Source organism: Cyprinus carpio, chromosome A14 (assembly GCF_018340385.1).
Source record: "Cyprinus carpio isolate SPL01 chromosome A14, ASM1834038v1, whole genome shotgun sequence".
NCBI classification, from domain to species: domain Eukaryota; kingdom Metazoa; phylum Chordata; class Actinopteri; order Cypriniformes; family Cyprinidae; genus Cyprinus; species Cyprinus carpio.
The window spans coordinates 16,632,614-16,652,149 of NC_056585.1; the positions used below are offsets into that span (position 1 = coordinate 16,632,614).

Below are 19,536 nucleotides of genomic sequence, written 5' to 3' on the forward strand. Positions count from 1 at the left end.
ATTATATATTGCATCAAAATGGTAATACTTTACTATAGGTTGGGGTGGATAAATTTTTCGGTTGTTTATTATTCATGCAACAATACATATTACTGTTATAGTTTATGTTAATAACCATTGCTATATAGATGATAACTTTGTTTAGTGTGACTAGCATGAAAATGTAACTACTGAATGAAATAGATTTCTTCATGGCTAGTGTTTAATTTCATTCTGTAAGCTGCTTGTTCGTTTTCTTTAATGTGGTATCCTGTCAGCAATAACCCATCCTTGAGCTTTTTTAATTAATGGCAGTTTAAGTGCAGTTTTTGCAGTATTACCAGATATTATGAAAACAAATACAAACCAAAAAATAAATAACATAAACCGAAATTAGTTCAAATATTTTATAAATAAGATAAAGATATTGCTAACCGTAAACTGCAACATCCCACTTTACAGGCCCGGCTCCAGAATCAAATCACTGAGGGTGCTTCTTAAATTAGTGAGGGTGCTCTAACTGTATACTATATATATATATATATACACTGTACACAGGGCTCACAAAATGTCAAAATCCCTGGTAGCCCTTCGGGCAGTCATTCTTCAGGTTTGGTAGCCCAAAACACAGATTACATGATACAGTTTTCTTACAATTTATTTATATATTTATTTTTTTTCAAAATGATATTTAAGACATTATAAATGAAAAGGTGTCCTTTTATTATTACTCATACAAAATGCTGCATATTTCTTTGTGAAACTGAAATGTTAAATAATAAAACTAACTTTAAAATTTACAATTCCAAATTAAAAATTTTATAAATTAAATTAATTTTTTTATTTTAAAAAAGGGTTTTGCTTTTGTCTTTTTTTAATATGAGGCAACCACTGCATTTGAATTACTATCCAAAAAAGGTGCTAAATACATGTAATTTGGATTGCATAAGTTTAAAATTTGAAGCAAAAACAACGGTCTGATTTTACCTTTGTGAATGAGACACAAATGTCACTCTCTGACAGCAGGTGGCACTAATGGAACAGCAGGTATTTACAGGCTGCTGCTCCTTTAAGACCGAATGCACGGATCCAATATAATGATGCACAGGAGATTTATTTTTCACTGTATAAGTTCACTTAAGACATAACCGACTGTGTTTATGAGAATACTTGCAGAAACAATTATTTTGAGATAATTTTGTGGGTATGTGTTCATTCAGAAGCAAGGATACGCGAAAGAGGAATCAATTCTGTGTACGCGCATTGTCTGAAACCCGGCTCTCTGAGAGCGCGCTTTGAAGGAGTGCGCGCAAAAACCAGCGCACTAGCTCCGAATGCGCGCAAATGTTTTAAAACGCATGAAAGTTTAAAATAAATCGGCAAGACTTATAAACAAGTGCAAACGATCAGCTACGATCCTTTTCACCCCTACAAGCGAGTGAACAACGTTTACATTTTTTAATTTTTGTTTACATTTTACCTGTTTACCCAACAACTATAGTGAAAATATTTCAGAGGTACTTTAGTGCAAAAGATAGAATTCACACACACACACACACAATCTAATATAAGAGAGAACAACAAATCAAATATGATGTAACATAAATAAATGAATGAACTAACATACAAACGGGATCAAAAGTATTCGGGGGTCAGGTGGCCCTTCGCTCGCTGGTCGCGGAGCGTCCTCTGTTGGTTCGCTGTCAGTCCTACAGCAACATCGTAGGCTGGATTGACGGGGAAGGATGTGGTCCTTTTTCGCACGGGACCCTATCAAAGACTTCAACTATGAACTTTTACCCGAAAACCAAGAAAAGTCAGGCATATGGACCCTTAGTCGGGGCAAGCGCAAGGTAAAATGATCTGACATATTAATATAAAGCGGATAGTGACGCAGCAGGCCGCTGAAGCCTCGGTCTAAAGTTTAGCTACATTCCGCTTAGCATTGCGCAGTGAAGTAAAGGTAAAGAGAGCTCAAAACACCCTGAAATTCTTTGTATGGTTATATGTTTTAATAGGCAGGACTCAAAATCTGTGGAGGTGCATTCGTTTGAATATAAGGACCATGTATAACAGAAATTAGGTTTCTTTTGTCATCTTTTTACCACAGAATGTAACGTTCCTGTGGCCACGTCAACAGAAAACTGCAGACACATTAAACGGCTGAATTATGATTGTATGACTAAGTACAGTCGATAGTATTCATCTGTTTATGTGTTTCCTTTTTATTTGGTATGGAGTTTTGAAATATCATCACTCAATGTATTATGTATGATTATATAAATTGCTGAGAAAAGCTGAATAGTTTGTATTTACTCTACACGTGTCCTGACAGGACATATTAATAACTCTAACACATCATCATTCACCAGAATTACTTTTGTCATATCAATAATTGTATTTGATCGTCATTTGCTGAGTTTACTGGCAGGCATCAGTAACTCTCTGATAATCATCTGATCCTCATTATGACAGCAGCTCAGACATCAGGGCAGGCTTGTTACTGTGTTGTTGTTAACTAAAGGCTATGTATTAGTGGTTTCATTTATTAGAAGTCTAGTCAATACAATATAATGAGGACAGGACATTCTAGTTTTCCAAATCTAATTGCACTATTCTTCTTTGCTTAATATAGATGAATTGCAGCTTAAGTTAACTAGTAACCCGTCTTTATTCCAGACGACTGGTGAGCCAGTGTCAGTCTTCGTGTATGAGATTTCCCAGGGAACAGAGGAGCAGACGCAGCTGGCTAAAGCAGCTTTCAAACGCACAAAAACTCTCAGACATCCCAACATCTTGTCCTACGTAGATGGGCTTGAGGTAAGGGTCTCATGAAATGATGTGTGATGATGACTCATAAGAAGGTTGTTCTCTTGAAGCAGTGCCTTATCTTTTCTTCTGGATTATTCAGGTTGAGGTGAGCTTTGTGAATGTAACCCCTTCTCAATTATAGACTTATATTCTAAGAAATGTACTTGAATCCCGGGATAGAAATATTTTAGTCACTTTCTGTTAGTGGGAGTTTTTACACAAACTTTTGACGGTCAGTATTTGTCCTAACTGTAATTATTAAAAAGGCTTTTTTATTCAAACTCGTGTCTTTTCCGTTTTGACATCAGACAGAGAAAAGCTTGTACATTGTCACAGAGCCGGTGACTCCTCTGGCTGCTCACCTGAAGCTCCAAGCGGAGAAGGGTGGTGCGAGTGATTTAGAGGTGTCATGGGGCCTTCATCAGATTGTGGTAAGTTGTCAAGTAAAGACCCGGACTAAAATGAAATGATTGTTCAGTAATTAGTTAAATTGCTCAGTTTGCTGTCACTCCTTTCCCTTCAGAAAGCGCTGAGCTTCTTGGTGAATGATTGCCATCTAAACCATAATAACATGGGCATGTGGGCCGTCTTTGTGGACCGTGCTGGTGAATGGAAACTTGGAGGGTTGGATCATGTGACCTCAGACCAGGGAGACTCCATCTCCTTACCGCCACCTAAAGTGATCAACCCTGACTTGGAGAGATATGACCCTCCAGAGAGCCCTGGTAACGGTGGAGAAAAATGGTACAGGCAGAAATATCTTGTTTTCTAGTTCTCTTTATTCATTTTCAGCCCAAATATTTTGTATAGGTTATTACATTTTCTGAATGCAGAACATTTTCAGACTTTACTTTCAATCGAGATTTAAAATGTTTAGTAAAATGCATATTTAATGAGCTATAGCGTATTGTTGTGTCTGTATGATCTCAGGACAGGGGATGTGTGGCGTCTCGGGTGTCTCATTTGGGAAGTATTTAATGGAAGTTTACCACGTGCCTCCTCGTTACGATCTCTCGGCAAGGTACCAGATCATTTTTTCTTAGTGATAACTATTTGTGTCTTAACTAGTTGTGCAATAGCAACTTTCTTCAGTAGTTTTAATTATTACATACAGAATAAAAGCTATTTATCCTCTTTCAAACCACTTTCTTTACTTCTTACAGATTCCAAAGCAGTTAGTGCCGCATTACTGTGAGTTAGTGGGAGCAAACCCAAAGATTCGTCCCAACCCTGCACGGTTCTTACTGAACTGCAGATCTCCTGGAGGCTTTATGAACAACAGCTTTGTGGAGAGCTGTCTGTTTCTGGAAGAGATACAGGTAAGATACAGATAACAGTTATTGCCTGAGCCTGTATTGTGTTGCATTACACTAGCATTTAAATGTTTGGGGTTGGTGAGTTTTTTTTTTTTTTGTTTAAAAAAATAAAAATAAAAAAATCATTCTAATGTGCTGATTTGGGGCTTGAGAGACATATCCTATTGCCAGTGTTGGACACTCTTCAAGATTCTTTGATGAATAGAAAGCTCAAAAGAACAGCATTTATTGAATAGAAATCTTCTTATAAACGTCTTTGTCATCTTTGATCAATTTAACGCATCCATTTGTTGCTGACTATGAATATTAATTTCTTTAAAAAATTGCTGACCTCAAATATGTGAACAGTAATGCATATTGATGAATAAGCTGTGATAAGTTAATAATTCATATAATTTCCTAATAAATAAAGTCTAAATGATAAAGTCTTCTTGAAAAGAATATGTAGAATGATTAGGCTATTTTCGTATGTGTTGTGTTTTTGTGTGTATGGGTTTGTGTTGTTTATGTGTTTTCATTAATACATTGTTACTAAAAATTTAGGTTGGAAAAGTCACCTAAATGCTTGTTTGTTTCTGTGTTCATGAAATCAAAGAACCTGCAGAGAAGCAGCAGTTTTTCCAAGACCTGAGTGAGAATCTCGACTCTTTTCCTGAAGATTTCTGTAAACATAAAGTGCTTCCTCAGCTCCTGACAGCCTTCGAGTTTGGCAATGCTGGCGCTGTTGTCCTCACCCCGCTATTTAAGGTGCTAGCCATTTTTGGTTTTGCATGAATGCTTACACATGTTGTGTATTATCTTCAGAGCATTTTAAGTTTCTTTAATACAGTTTGGATATTTTGTCTGTGTTAGGTAGGGAAGTATTTGTCAGCTGAGGAGTACCAGCAGAAGATCATCCCAGTCATAGTGAAGATGTTCTCCTCTACTGACCGTGCCATGAGGATACGCCTGCTACAGCAGGTATACGTCACTTCAATGCTTTATGTCGCTTTCGTAAGAGTTTTCCACATTAGTCTTACACAAACTCTCTGACTATCATACACACTTTCTCAGTTTTTTTTCTACTTGTCTCTCCTTTTACCAGATGGAGCAGTTTATTCAGTACTTGAATGAAGCAGCAGTTAACTCACAGATTTTTCCACACGTGGTTCATGGCTTTACAGACACAAACCCTGCCATCCGAGAGCAGACTGTAAAGGTATTTGTATGCTCCATCTTCTCAGTGTTTTGACACTCAGTCAGTGTAACATATAATGGCATATATTTACATTTATGCATTTAGCAAACACTTTTATGCAGAACAATTAACTTTGCATTCAAGCTTTTCAATTCATGCTTTCCTTTGAAGTGGAACCCATGACCTTGGCAATATGCACATAAGTCTTAAAAATGTCTTTAAATGACTTTTCTTTCAATTTCTATTTCTCCTGTAGTCTATGTTGCTGTTGGCCCCTAAATTAAATGAGACCAATTTAAATCAAGAGTTGATGCGTCACTTTGCACGACTGCAGGCCCGGGACGATCAGGGCCCCATCCGCTGCAACACCACTGTTTGCCTGGGCAAAATTGCCCCCTACCTCAATGCTGGGGTAACTGCAACTAAAACCAATAATCCTTCACTTGTTCAGGCATATTTCTTTCTCTCAATGACCATCTTTATGGGTTTTTCCCCATGCTTTTTTTTCTCAGATGCGCCAGCGTGTTTTAATCTCTGCATTCTCACGGGCAGCTAAAGACCCGTTTCCAGCCTCACGTGCAGCAGGCGTGCTGGGATTTGCAGCCACCCATCAGTACTATAGTGTGGCAGAAAGTGCCAGCCGTATCTTGCCCACACTGTGCACATTGACTGTGGACCCAGACAAAAACGTCAGAGATCAGGTAAAGAAAATGCACAGCAGAACTGAGGTGCACATTGACACTGTATCTATTTAAATGTTCTGTAGTTTGGTTGTGTAATCCATCATTTTTGAAACAGACAATTTCTTAAGTATTTCTGTTCCTGTAGGCATTCAAAGCCATAAAAAGTTTCCTCAGTAAGCTGGAGACTGTTTCTGAAGACCCCTCTAAACTAGCTGAAATAGGTATGATGTTTTTAATAAGCATATTGGTGATCTGTGCTGGCAAAATGAGTCACAAAGATTTCTAGTCTTCCCAAATGAAGGTAATTGAATAAAAATGTATGTTAATATAATTAAATGGTTCAATCGCAGAGAAGGATGTGACTGCTTTGGCGCAGACAGGTGGGTCAGCTGTCACATGGGCAGGATGGGCGGTAACAGGTGTCTCATCTCTCACCTCCAAACTCATCCGAAATGCTCCGGCTGGTTCGGAGGCACCACCTGCTGAAAACAGCCCCACTCCTCAACCTGCTGCTGGACCAGTACCCACAAATACTGCAAACAAAGGTGTGCAACAAGACAAAAGCTGTCTCATTTCAAAGGCTGCGCCCTCTAGAGGTCACATTTGTCAGATGCATACATCATCACGGATGTCTTTTCTCTGTCATCATTTTCCGCTTTTCCTGTTATGTCCAGAAATGAAAGCACAGACGTCAGGTGCACGTGGGGTCCAATCAGAAACATCAAATGAGGAGACAGTGGAGCCAGATAAGGATCGGTGGGATGATGAAGATTGGGGAAGCCTTGAGGTGAATGATGGTTATTCAAATTATGTAAAGTCGCTGTTGTTTTTTCAGTGCTTGACATTTTATAGTGTTAAAAGTTATCTTACTCATAAATACTGAGAAATTTGAATAATTCCTTATCTCTGTGCACCCACAGGACCCTGAGAAGGTACAAACAGATCCAGACGATTGTCATTCTGATTGGTCAGCAATGTCCTCAACACAGAAGAAAAGCAATGTAAGTGATTTGCATTAGTGTAGCTTATCGAATAAAAGATCCCTATTATTCTACTGATTTGTTTAGTGCTATGCTTTGTGTAAATATTGAAGACATATATGCAATATCCATACTTATATTTACTAAATGGAAAAACTTGACAGGTTTTTAACCATATTCATTTGCTATATTAGTGGTTGTCTGAGGTGAGATTTTCAATGTATTTTATAAACATATTTCAAAATATATAGAAAATATTGTATGTGCATTGCAATATAATGATTACAAATTAGATAATACTATTCATTCAGATGTCACTTCACAAATAAATGATGTATTATCCATAAGATTCAAGATTTTATTTGTCACGCACAAGTTATATGGCATACAACAAGCAGTGAAATGTAGGTCTGGCATACTCTTTTTAGACTGTGCAAAAAAATAAGAGAAAATTAAATACAAATAATAAAATATACGAAAAAATAAGAAGAAGAAGAAAAAAGAAGATGATTAAATACAAATAATGAAATATACACAATATATTAGAATACTACACAGATGATGTGCAGAGATGCTACACAGAAACTGCTACTCAGATGATGTGCAGAGATGTAAACAATGTACAGTGAGGATGAGTTGCATAGCTAGGTTATCTCAAAAAAGTGCAGTGTGCAGAGAGTTACTGGGTAACTCTACACTACCAGAGTCTTTAAAGTGCAGTGTGTTTAATGTCCATATTTAGTAGTCTGATAGCTAATTTGGTGGAGTCTTTGAGGATCTTAACAGCCTTAGATTTACATCTCCTGGTGTGGAAGTTGTGGCCTAATGGTTAGAGAGTCGGACTTGTTACCAAAAGGCTGTGGGTTCGAGTCTGGGTACTGGCAGGAATCTTAGGAGTGGGGAGTGAATGTACAGCGCTCTCTTCCACTCTCGATACCACGACTGAGGTGAGACCCTTGAGCAAGTCACCGAACCCCCAATTGCTCCCCGGGTGCTGGAGCAAAATTGGCTGCCCACTGCTCCGGGTGTGTGTTCACGTTGTGTGTGTGTGTGTTTGTTCACTACTCACTGCTGTGTGTGTGCACTTGCAGAGCAAAAATTCAGAGTATGGGACACATCACTTTCATTTTCACTTTAATAGAGCTAATCTACTCTTATTATGTTTCCATAGGTGGGCCGGAAGTCCTCAGAGGCAGTCAAGAAGCAGAGTTCTGATTGGAGCTCTGGTTGGGATGCCGACGACAGCTGGTCAAATGAGAAAGACGTAGATGGTCAGGGTCAAAGTTCACCTGCTGATGAGGGCTGGGGTAACGACTGGGATGAGGATGGAAATCTGTCTGAGAGTTTCACTCCAACATCTCAAAATAAAGCCTTAACTGGAGCTCCAAAGAGTGCCAGATTAAGCTCTGCGCAGGAAGGGGTAGGATTGGCCAGTGATTATAACTGGGATGGAGCGGAAGGAAAATCAACAACATCTGATCTGCTGTCCAGTGTGTCACAACGAAGTACTACGGTAAGGCTCTGGTGGAGGTATTTCCTTTCATTATAAATTGCTAAAGATGGCGGAAATCCGTTCTGGATTACAGTTCCCTCCCAATGAAGGATGTTTATGTATGATGTGTGTTTTTTTGTAAACAGAAGTCTGATGGCTGGGACGCAGACAGTGCAGGGGACTGGGGAACAGAAGAAAACTGGGAGTCACTGGATGGAGATCAGGGTCAGAGACGCATTTTACATTTAGCATTTAAACCAGCATATTAAAATGCAGATTCATTTTTGTTTTTGCTGTTAGAGAAAATAGAAAATACATCCCAAATAACCATGCTTTAACTCCCTCAGGTTTAAGTAAAGTAGAATTAGCAAAGAAGAAACGAGAAGAGCGGCGGAAGGAGCTGGAGGCCAAACGGGCAGAGCGCAAGGCGGCAAAGGGTCCTCTCAAACTGGGCGCACGCAAACTGGACTGAGCACTGGAGGTACACCAGATCATTGACTCTTTGAAGATGAAGGGACTGCGAGATTGTAAAGAAACATTCCGTGATGGATTCTCACAGCTGTCTGTACGCTGGCCAACTTGGAAGAACTCAAATTCAGCCGTGTCTGCTGACTGAGGAACAGCTAACACATCTTAAACTATGCTATTCCTTTACTCTCCTCAGCACCATGATTTTTATATTACACAATATCATAGTTTACTGAGTGTGCATGAACTCACTGGTTTGATTATTAGGAGTCGAGGGACATTTGAACAATGTAATCCTAGATATCTTTGTATGTATGTATACTGATTATACATTAATTATGGACCACATGCCCTGAATGTGGTCTTTGAGGAAAATGGATGATGCAGAGAAACTTAAACATGTTAGCTGTAACTTAAACATGATCCTAGGTGGTACAATGCCATTACTAGTGCATGTATAAACACAGACGAACATTTTCAAAACAAATCATTCACTTGACCAAAAAACATTGTAACTGATGAAAGGCGTTTTGTTCTTTCTTTGTTTGCCATATGACAGGGTGAGGGTGGATGTGCTTGTTATTTCTGGTTTGTGCCTTCTTTTGCGTTCCTAGTTGGCGGTACTGCTAATGTTGTAAAATAAATTAATCAACAGATGATTTTAGTTAATGAGACAGTCTGTGAAATCTGGTGCAATATTTTCAGAAGGGGTTATTAATGTACTGTACACCCAGATGTAAAATCCAACTACATATGTATTATAATAAAGAGGAACAGTCTTTGGAAATGTGCCGTACAGAATATTGATGCTAAATCGCTATGCTTCACAGAACTTAAATGGTAACAAAGGTCTCATTGAACTGCCAGAAACACAGTGTTGCCTCCCAAAAATACATAACAGAAGATGAGGTGCTTGATTGTTTGTTAGTGGTGCGATGGCACCCTGAAAGTGCAGATTTATGTTCTAGTCATCAAAAATATAGAAATATCAAGGAATTTTAGTATTATAATTCGCAGGCCTAAACACTGGTAGTGCTCAGCTTTAAAATATTTAATTGGCTGAATTGTCTATAAAATAATTTCTATATAAAATCTAAAAAAAAAAAATATTTCTAAAAAAATATTTCTTGTGTAGGAATAAGGGCTGGGTAAGGGTAAAGGTATGAAACGTTATTGGTTGAAAGGTGTTGGAGCCCAGTTTATTAATTATTAACTTCTTTTAATTTATATTATAAGCATATTTATTATAACCCTGTAATTACCTCAGGAAGGAAGGTTTCTTAAATTCAAACTGCTGGACAGTAAGATTAAAGTTTTTATTTCCTTCTCTTTGGCCAGTGCTATATTTGTAAATGTCTATTTAAGGAGTGGTGGCAAATCCAACAGTCACAGATTATGTCATACAATATAAATCCACAGTATGGTTATAATGTTATCTTTTGTTAATTTTTAACTGCATTATGTAGTTGACTTTGTCTTAATGGATGTAATTGCAGTGTCATTGTGTTTCCGATTCTGATTTTCTTGTGTAAATGGTAATCTTGCACCATGGAACTACAGAATAAATTAAGTAGCATTTAGAATATGCTGGTATAGTATAATCACATTAAGAAGTTAACACCAACAAGTAGCATATGATGTCAAATATTTAATGGCACAAAAATAGAAACATGGCAGTTTATTTTAGGACTCATTTGGTCAAATATTCAGCCTGCTATTTTTGATTATATGATTATTAAAATGCTTGAAATATTATAAGAAAACCAGTAGAAAGAGAAATCCTTCAGGCAGAGATTTTTAGAATATTTCCATTTGTGCTCATAAAACTAAGCCTGCCTAATCCATACAATACATGTTTAAATTATTTCCATTAAAAGCAATAATCATTTTACAGACTTTAAATATCAAAGGCAATTGTGCTTTCACTTCTTCATTTCCCAGTCTTTACTGTTTCTGTTTTGTCTTTTGAACCAAATATGGCTGCAGCAGCAGCAAGAACTCCAAAAGTAGCTGCTGCAGCAAGACCAACTCCAACACCAATCTCCACCGCTTTCCGCACCTATGAGAATGGGCAGATATTATTCAAATTAATTCACTGTATGATAAGCTTAGCACACATAACAGAAACAATTAGCACATGCCACTATGCTCAGTGGCACATCAGCTGACCCTTCCGGTTTTCGCTGACATGTGCCGATGATTGTCGCTGAACGTCACCGTTTGTTATTTCTTATTGCGTAATACTATAAAATATTTTTTTTAAATATTAAAGCCATAGATGAGATACATTATTTTGGATTAAAGCATCTGCTAAATGACTAAAGGTAAATGTAAATGTAAAGTGCGCTGGCCAGTGTTATACTGATGAAGCTGCAGTACATATATGACAGGACAAATATTAAAACACATGAAGAAGCCTAATGGTTGTTGTAAGTAAATTAACTCTAAGCTAAATAATTAATCCTATGTTTGACAGAAACTAATCATCAATTAAATATCGTTCTGCTGTTAAGTATGTGTGTTACACAGTGTAGATTATACTCCAGCTGACAGCAGCAGTGACACTGCCGAAAAGTATATTCACTACTTCACACTATGACTTCTTTGATGTTCAAACCGTACCTGGCAGGACTGTGGTTTTCCGTATCTCAACTCTGTAACAAAGTGCTCACAGTTCTTTCTAAAGACACAATATGTAAGTTCTTTTCCTAAAAATCTGTGTGCATCCCGTAGAATCTCTCGAACAGGACGTGGCTCATATTTCTCATCCAGAAGATTGTTGATACAGTAATCATTATTCCCAACTACTTCATAAAGTTCCTCTTTCTTCACTGTGGCTTTTTCACATAATACTGACATCATACTGTAGGGTCCAGCTTGAGCATCTTCAGCTGTAGAAAAAGACAAGGAAAAGAAAAAACTGTCTGTAAAACGCTCAATCTTTACATGTCATTCATCAGACTAGAGGTCAATTCAAAAGACACTGACAAACAGTGTCACTCGGGTGAAAACAAACCTGACCAATGCCGACAGACAAAACCCAACAAACATGTTTGTTGGCTTTTGTCTGTGTTGTGTTTCAGACTGAATGCCAGTTGGTCTCAATAGACCTCATTTGAGGCATGTAAAATACTCACAGGGTGGTGCCAGGTGAATCACATAACCTTCACCAACATAAATAGCCCAGTGCTGGTATAAGCCTCGGGAGATTTCAATGAGGTCTCCGGGCTCTGGCTTTTTCTCGTACTAGGAAACAAAATCAGATGTTGTATTTTATAAAAAAAAAAAAAAATGTTAAAGAGCCATTTAGATTGACAATAATATCATACTGTTTGACTTAAACAACCAGATAGACTACTATTGCGCGTATGAATAGATAAAAAGACAAAGAAAATGAAAGTGTGCTTGCTTGAGTTTTTTTTTTTTTTTGCCTAAATGTAAATGTGCAAATACATATGCTCTTGATATAACTCTTTGGCTTTGAATACAAAATCCTGTCTTATACTTTTTTAAACACTCTCACTTTAATAGACCTTGTGCAATAAACACTGTGCAATGGTACCAAACACTACAGTTTCCTCAATAACAATAGCACTAAAATGATCTATTCAATTTTAATGTTACATTTCAGTCTTTCAGGTCGTTTCAGATTATTAAAATACATTTACCTTTGTCGATGCCATGGCAACCCCAAAACACTGCTCTTCTTGTTTTCACTCAAATAATCCTAAAAGAGACACATAAGACGACATTTAGACCTGGTTCTACATGGTATTAAGAGGCATTTTTTGTGATCACAAATTAATCTTTACTGTTATATTTATGTATGCCGTTTATTTAGGCTACCTATACAATGACTTTTAAATGGCAACAAATATTGTGCGACATATTCTGGAAATTACATTAATCACGTTTCTATTTAAGAGAATAATAGGTTGGAGCAACGGGAATAAAAAAAAAAACCCCAACAACATCAGGTTGCAGGATCAAGTTGATAAGTCGACGTCTTGCAAAACAAACAAACAAATAAACAATCCAGGCTTCCATGGTCTTCATGCCGTAATCGAGATCGTAAGTGACCCTGTGGTCTTATAAAACTAATCAATCATACTTACAAATAATGTTTGTGTCGGTGAGCTACGAACCGTGTATTCGTGTCTGAAGCAAAAATAACATCACTAGACTAAACTAACCAGCTGGTGGTAACGTATTCCAAACAGCAGGTTGTGACATACCCGGATATGTCTGAGGACAAGCGAGCAGATAACCTCAGCTTTCGGTTCCACAATCGGAGGTTACTTTCAGGGCATGTAAGGGACCATAGCAGGCCTGGCGCCAGAGGGGGCCCCCCACGGATATCTGTGAACCCCCTTCGGACCGAGGGGGACGCTCGGACTTGAGTTTAGCGTGTATTTACTGATTCAGCTGCCTGCTGTTGCTTCTGCTTACTTTTAGATGGAAAAGCTGCCCATAACCTCTTCTTCGTAATAATAGCATAACTAAATAGATTTGGCACACAATCCAGTGTATCTTCTTCTTTGGAAAGCGTCAAATGATTTTACGATGCATTTTCGCAGAGGTGAGCAATGTAGCCAATCACAGACATGTTTGTTGATTTCTAAAACGCAGTGGCCAATCAGAGGCGTTTCGGTTGGACTCCACGCACGCTCCGCTCCAGTCACCGGTTGTTTGTCTAGTGCTGAGTTCTGTCATGCTCGTATCAACTATAACACTTTACAATGGTTCGATTAGTTACCCATCTGCAATTAAAGACAGCAACTTATCTTTCTAAAGTCGTATTTCATATGTTACAAAAACAGCCTTCTTCCACCTCAGAAACATTGCTAAGCTACGGAACGTGTTATCTGTTTCTGATGCAGAAAAGCTAGTTCATGCATTCATGGCGTCTCGACTAGATTACTGTAATGCACTACTAGCTGGTTGCCCTGCATCCTCAATAAACAAGCTACAGTTAGTCCAAAATGCAGCTGCTAGAGTTCTTATCAGGTCAAGAAAAATATTGCCATAGTACCCCAATTTGATCATCTCTACACTCGTTACCTATTAAGTTCCGTATTGATTTCAAAATATTGCTACTGACCAAGGCACTAAATGGTTAATCTCCTGTATATTTAACTGAATTTGGTAAAGATGAAACTGTAAAACTCAATTAATTAGACAGGCTTTTTGATTAATGAAACTTAATTTAACCATTAAAACAGAGTATAGGAAAATGAAAATGGAAAAAAAATTAATTTCGAAATAAAATGAATTTCATAGTCCCCTATAATTATAATTATTTTTTTTTTGTGGCAATAAAATAGATGTAATTGAACAATAGCCTTTAAAATTACTTTAAATACATATATAATAGCAATGAAGCAATAATAATTATTTCAAATAAAGTATCAAAAGCAATAAATTATATGGTTTTACTGAACAAAATTGTTAAAATACATAGTGCATTATAAACAAAAGAGCTAATGTACATTACGCATTACAACAAAGGCTTGCAGGGGCGCCAACGACCTGACCATTGTTTTTTACACATTACTGTGCGATCTAAAACTTGTTGACCAAGCACCATTTCATTCAAATGTCTACTTAATCTTTAATATTTGGCCATTTCTTTAGGACAGAAGCGCTATAACCACTGTAATTAAATGAATATGTGGACATCAAAACGTGTCAACTCAGAATGAGGGTTTGAGCTTTTATTTTGAACCTGCGAGATAATTATGTATTCTCCTGTGTTTGCGTGGATTTATCACTGATTTACCTTTCAAAACTGATGAAATTGTGCACGTTGCGTTCAGATGAACGTTATAATAAACCCAAACTCACAACTAGGGGTGTAAACAACTAGGGGTTCGTCACGATACGATATGATATCGATTCTCATACCCAGCGATACAATATTTTCCGATACCCCCAAAAAATCTTCGATACGATTCGATTCGATACAGGAGTATATCGATCGATATATCGATATTTTGATATTTTATATCTATTTTAAACAACCATCTACATTTTTATTAACTCATCTGAAAATTTTACATTCTGTACCTCAGTTGGGACATTCACAACAAAAAAATAGGCCTACACATTTGGTTGTCTGTGTGCGTGCGCACGCTTCAGATGTGTGCGCTGAAAACTTCTCACACAGCGCTCGAATGTTCCACCAACAATCCCGAGCGTCTTTTATGCTTCACCTTGTGCCTTCAGGCAAGGGCAGTCCTTATATCGAGTCCTGATACGCGAGTTTTGAGCGAGAATGCACGCGTTGGCGGTAATGCATAGACGGACATTATGTGAAAATGTGGACAGTGCCAAATAAGGTGCCTATTTATACTACAGATATCTATATTTTACGTGTGGCATCGATGCATCGTATCGTCAGACATCGTATTGATGTATCGATCCATATCGATGAATCGTTACACCCCTACTCACAACAACATGCAGAGATGGAGTTTGAGACGCTCCACACATATAAATAATAACAGTTTCCGTGGACGCGCTTCCAAGATGGTGACGGCCCGCTCCGCCCACTTTGAGCTTCAAAAACGCTCTTCAGAAAACTACGGGTGACGTCCTTGTTTTTATACAGTCTATTGTAGTAACCCAACAACTTTAAATTGGGTAGGCCTACTGCAAAAACATGAAAAAATAATTCATATATTATTTGTTAAGATGTGTAAATAGAGGTCTACACAACAAAGACCAACAAATGAAGATCATGTGAACTGAAAGTTCAATTTACATTAAATAATCATATGTTAATCATTAGCTAATGTTTAGTAAATTCATTAGAAAACATTAACAAGAACATTATCTCATATTTCTAGCTATGTGAATATGTATTAACAATGATCTGTTAAACATTATATAATGTTTGTTAATGATTTATAAATTAAAGTTATTATTACAGTGTTACCAAAAAAATAACTATAGTCTGATAACAATTATATATTTTAAAATGTAATGTAGCCCTAATCTAATTTAAGCTGCGACATTAAGTGTCCAACATTCCACACCGTTTCATCATGCTCTCCTGTGTCTATGGTTGATACTTTTAAACCACGTGTTTTACAGCTAGTCCAGCGTTAGGTTGTGCCCCCTCCCCCTACTATGAACAGATAAATATAGAGAAAGAAAGGGAAGGTGCGCTTGCGGTTTTGTTAACTTAGCATAAACGTAAAAACATTTTGGAGAGGTATCTAGCTCTTTCTTTTGGCTTATACAGCGATAAACAGCTTATTAAATAGTTGCACTCTTTCGCCTAACATCCATATTAGATCGTAGGCGCTACATAATAAATACTTGTATGTGCATCAACAGAAAACAGCACAGACTGAAAGAACGATCCTGAAATGCAAGAATTCATATCGGTAAAGATTAAAATAGAGATCGATATTTACCCGGGATTTAGAATTCACACTGACATGGGTAAAATCATTAAAGAGTGAATGTGAAATTATTATTTTAAAAATGAAGTTGATACTTAAAAGTTACAGAGAGATAAACAATACAAGATTTATGGTTTTTACATGGGAAATGAAACATTGAAATATCTTGTATGCAATAAGATAAAAAATCAAGCTTTGTCCACAAAACTGGAAAACTTTCTAAATGTATATAAGCAGAAGGCGATTTTAGAAAGAAGAATTTAAAAGATGACAAAATAAATAAATAAAGAATTAGGGAGAACCAATAAATTCTAAGTAATTTATTGTTATTGTGTGAATAATATGTAATAACGTAATTAATAAAAAAGTAACTGTAGTCTGATTAAGAGCATTTTAAAATTAATATAATCTAATTACAGGTACTTAATTTTTGGAATCTGAATACATGGTCTAGATTATATGTAATCAGTTACTGACCAACACTGCTTGTGAGTTTTGTCCATTTCGAGTTCAAAGCGATCCTCACAAACACTGCAGTAAAGTGGCGAGCTAAAGTGAGCACACGCAAGGATAGTTTAGGTGGAACTTATGGAGGAAATCCTCAAGAAATGAATGTCCATTGCTGTTTAATTTTGATGTGATATATTTAAGTCCATATTTGATCAAATGTGTACACTTTGGCTTTAAGTCTCATCCTATGTTAAGCATGAACAGTCAACGTGGACTCGGTGAAGAGGGGGGCCAGTGGGGTGGCCATGCCATGTTTTGGCATACTGGAATGATTGAAAAAGATATGGGTGATTGAAAGATGTGAAGGATACACCTGATGCATCCTTCTAAACAGGCCGAGTGAAGGACACAAAACATAGACTGCCTACTATGGATCTTTCAAATTGAGATGTCCTTCGAAGGAGCTTGAGGACATGGCAGCCTAGAAATTCAGCCTTACTAGGGTGCGTCTTTCCGGTGGTGCTTCAAGATGCCACTGTATTCAGCTTTCTAGATTTTGGTTATAATAGACAGTTCTAAAAGTCTAGTAGAAAAATCTGGTAGAAAAATAAATGTGAAAGACAAAAATATATAAAATAGAAGAACAAGAAAGAAGAGATTTATCAGTGGACTATGGACACATTGCTTTATTGAGTTACCTTACACCACAATAGATTTACATTCTATTAGAAAAAAAAGTTTTATAAAGCTCATAAAGCTAAGGCTGCCAAGTTTTTTACATTTAAGTTTAATGGTTTATCTCAGTTAAAGTTAATAAAAAGTAACAAACAATTTACTTGCTTTAAATAATCCAGTACTTTTAGATCTTCATTTCTCACTGTTCATTGTGTCTGCTTCTCTTTGTCTTTTGAACCAAGAAAGACTGAAACAGCGTAAGCAATGCTAAGGAAGCCGAGCCCTGCACCAGCCCCTGCAGCCAAAGTCCTCACTGCATCTTGCACCTATTAGAAGAAACAGAAATTATCTTTATTAATTCATTGTGTGAAAAGTTGTTGCTTTTGTGACCTTAAGCCTGTAATAAATTATTTTAAAATATTTTACCATAAACAGCCCTGTAATACAGTGGTTTGCATTTTTGAGACATTTATGAGTATTATAATTGAGTTACAGTACTTGTGTGAATGATCTCAGTATACCAGGTCATGCCAAACAACTGTACCTGGCGCGATTCTGGTTTTCCGTATCTCAGCTCTGTAACAAAGTGCTCACAGTTCTTTGTAATCACACTATATGGACGTTCTTTTCCCAAAAAACTGTGTGCATCCCTTAGAATCGCTCGAACAGGACGTGGCTTATATTTCTCATCCAAAAGGTTGTTGATACGATAATCATTATTGCCAACTACTTCATAAAGTTGTTCTTTTTTCACTGTGGCTCTTTCGTGTAGTACTGACATGATACTGCTGGCCCCAGCATGAGCATGTTCAGCTGTAGAGAAAGAAATGGAAAAGAAAGTTCAATGCGAGTTAAGCTCAATATCATTTGAGGCATGTAAAATACTCACAGGGTGGTGCCAGGTGAATCACATAACCTTCACCAACATAAATAGCCCAGTGCTGGTATAAGCCTCGGGAGATTTCAATGAGGTCTCCGGGCTCTGGCTTTTTCTCGTACTAGGAAACAATATCAGGCGTAATATTTAAAAATAAATAAATAAATAGGCCTACTACAGAGCCAATTAATCTGTCAACAAAATGTAATATTAGCCTATAATGTTTAACTGAAATAAAGCAACACCACTGCACTTGTGAATAGGCCAGATAGAATCAAGAAAGTGAAACTGTACACAAAGACATACAGTATAACCGTTTCAGAGAGAGGGTTATAGCCACGTATCCTGTTGCCTTAGAGAACAACATGCACTGCACTTTTGTAGTTTTTTTTTTAAAGTCTCTCTCTCTCTGGTACCGTAATATTGCTTAGTGACAGACCTAAAAAATTAAGGGTACAGTGCAATAGTACCAAACAGTCAGCTTATATGACAACAGCACAAAAATATCTATTTGCTATGTAATGTGAGCTTTCATTCTTTCCATTAGTTTGAGGTCATTAAAATATTTACCTTGGCCATTGCAACCTCAAACTTTCACTTTTTTCATCCTATTAGAAACACATAACAAAACAAGTTTTATGTGAAAATTTAAATCTCTATGTCAAGGAACACATTCTCTAAATTACATAAATCACATTTTATCCCATTCTATCGTAAATAAATTCATTTGAATCATCGGAAATAGCCTAAACATGGTAAGAGCGACACCTCGGTCTTCCTAAAATTAACTATCAAACAAAGTTTGCGCTCTATGATCCATGCTTTGAGCAAGGTATTAATTTCATAATCGATGTGGTCTTAAGTAATTAGGATATTATACTTACAAGTACGTCGCAGGGATGCTTTTTCTAAAGTGAAATCAAAAACTAGGCTACGTCGCGGTCCTCGACCAATCAGATATATTCAGTGCAGATAGAGACGCCCTTACGAACAGAGACTTATTAGACTTACAGAGACAGACAGGGTGGAGTTGGAAACTTTTCCGGTGTTGGACAAGCAATTCTCATAACAGTTCACGCAACTCACTGTGATCTCATAAATAAGCGAATAAAACTTTACATTTAGAAACATACAGTGTGTGATATAAAATTAACCAAGCAAACCGAACAGTGTGGAATGTAGAACAAAACCCGAGATTAAAGTTCAGGGTTTACTCCTG

At 37.1% G+C, this 19,536-nt stretch overlaps 3 protein-coding genes across 9 annotated transcripts; 1 reads left to right on the forward strand and 2 right to left on the reverse strand.

The window, feature by feature from the left end:
- Nucleotides 1-1,623: 1,623 nt before the first annotated feature.
- Nucleotides 1,624-9,693, forward strand: LOC109101548 (N-terminal kinase-like protein). The gene is made up of 18 exons (XM_042770050.1): nt 1,624-1,832; nt 2,659-2,799; nt 3,099-3,221; nt 3,314-3,534; nt 3,721-3,811; nt 3,954-4,109; nt 4,695-4,853; nt 4,959-5,066; nt 5,191-5,304; nt 5,540-5,695; nt 5,796-5,984; nt 6,112-6,187; nt 6,317-6,511; nt 6,641-6,753; nt 6,887-6,967; nt 8,118-8,459; nt 8,585-8,663; nt 8,786-9,693. Exons 1-18 carry the CDS (start codon nt 1,725-1,727, stop codon nt 8,908-8,910), a joined length of 2,577 nt encoding a protein of 858 aa, XP_042625984.1. The 5' UTR covers nt 1,624-1,724; the 3' UTR covers nt 8,911-9,693.
- An 846-nt stretch (nt 9,694-10,539) lies between these two features.
- Nucleotides 10,540-13,791, reverse strand: LOC109101549 (phospholipase A and acyltransferase 3-like). 6 transcript variants are annotated; one of them, XM_042770053.1, is made up of 5 exons: nt 13,142-13,791; nt 12,575-12,622; nt 12,044-12,152; nt 11,529-11,797; nt 10,540-10,965 (listed from the first exon to the last, which is right to left on the reverse strand). In XM_042770053.1, exons 2-5 carry the CDS (start codon nt 12,587-12,589, stop codon nt 10,837-10,839), a joined length of 522 nt encoding a protein of 173 aa, XP_042625987.1. In that variant the 5' UTR covers nt 12,590-12,622; nt 13,142-13,791; the 3' UTR covers nt 10,540-10,836. The 6 variants fall into 6 exon arrangements, with proteins under 6 accessions (XP_042625987.1, XP_018970447.1, XP_018970446.1 ...); XM_019114902.2 differs by having other exon boundaries at nt 12,575-12,633; nt 13,052-13,779; XM_019114901.2 differs by having other exon boundaries at nt 12,575-12,633; nt 13,142-13,776.
- Nucleotides 13,792-17,436: 3,645 nt separating this feature from the next.
- LOC109101550 (phospholipase A and acyltransferase 3-like) lies at nt 17,437-19,448 on the reverse strand. 2 transcript variants are annotated; one of them, XM_042770056.1, is made up of 5 exons: nt 19,329-19,448; nt 18,888-18,925; nt 18,330-18,438; nt 17,985-18,253; nt 17,437-17,766 (listed from the first exon to the last, which is right to left on the reverse strand). In XM_042770056.1, the coding sequence occupies exons 2-5, from the start codon at nt 18,894-18,896 to the stop codon at nt 17,647-17,649; spliced, it is 507 nt and encodes a 168-aa protein (XP_042625990.1). In that variant the 5' UTR covers nt 18,897-18,925; nt 19,329-19,448; the 3' UTR covers nt 17,437-17,646. The 2 variants fall into 2 exon arrangements, with proteins under 2 accessions (XP_042625990.1, XP_018970451.1); XM_019114906.2 differs by having other exon boundaries at nt 19,202-19,329.
- Between the last annotated feature and the right edge of the window lie 88 nt (nt 19,449-19,536).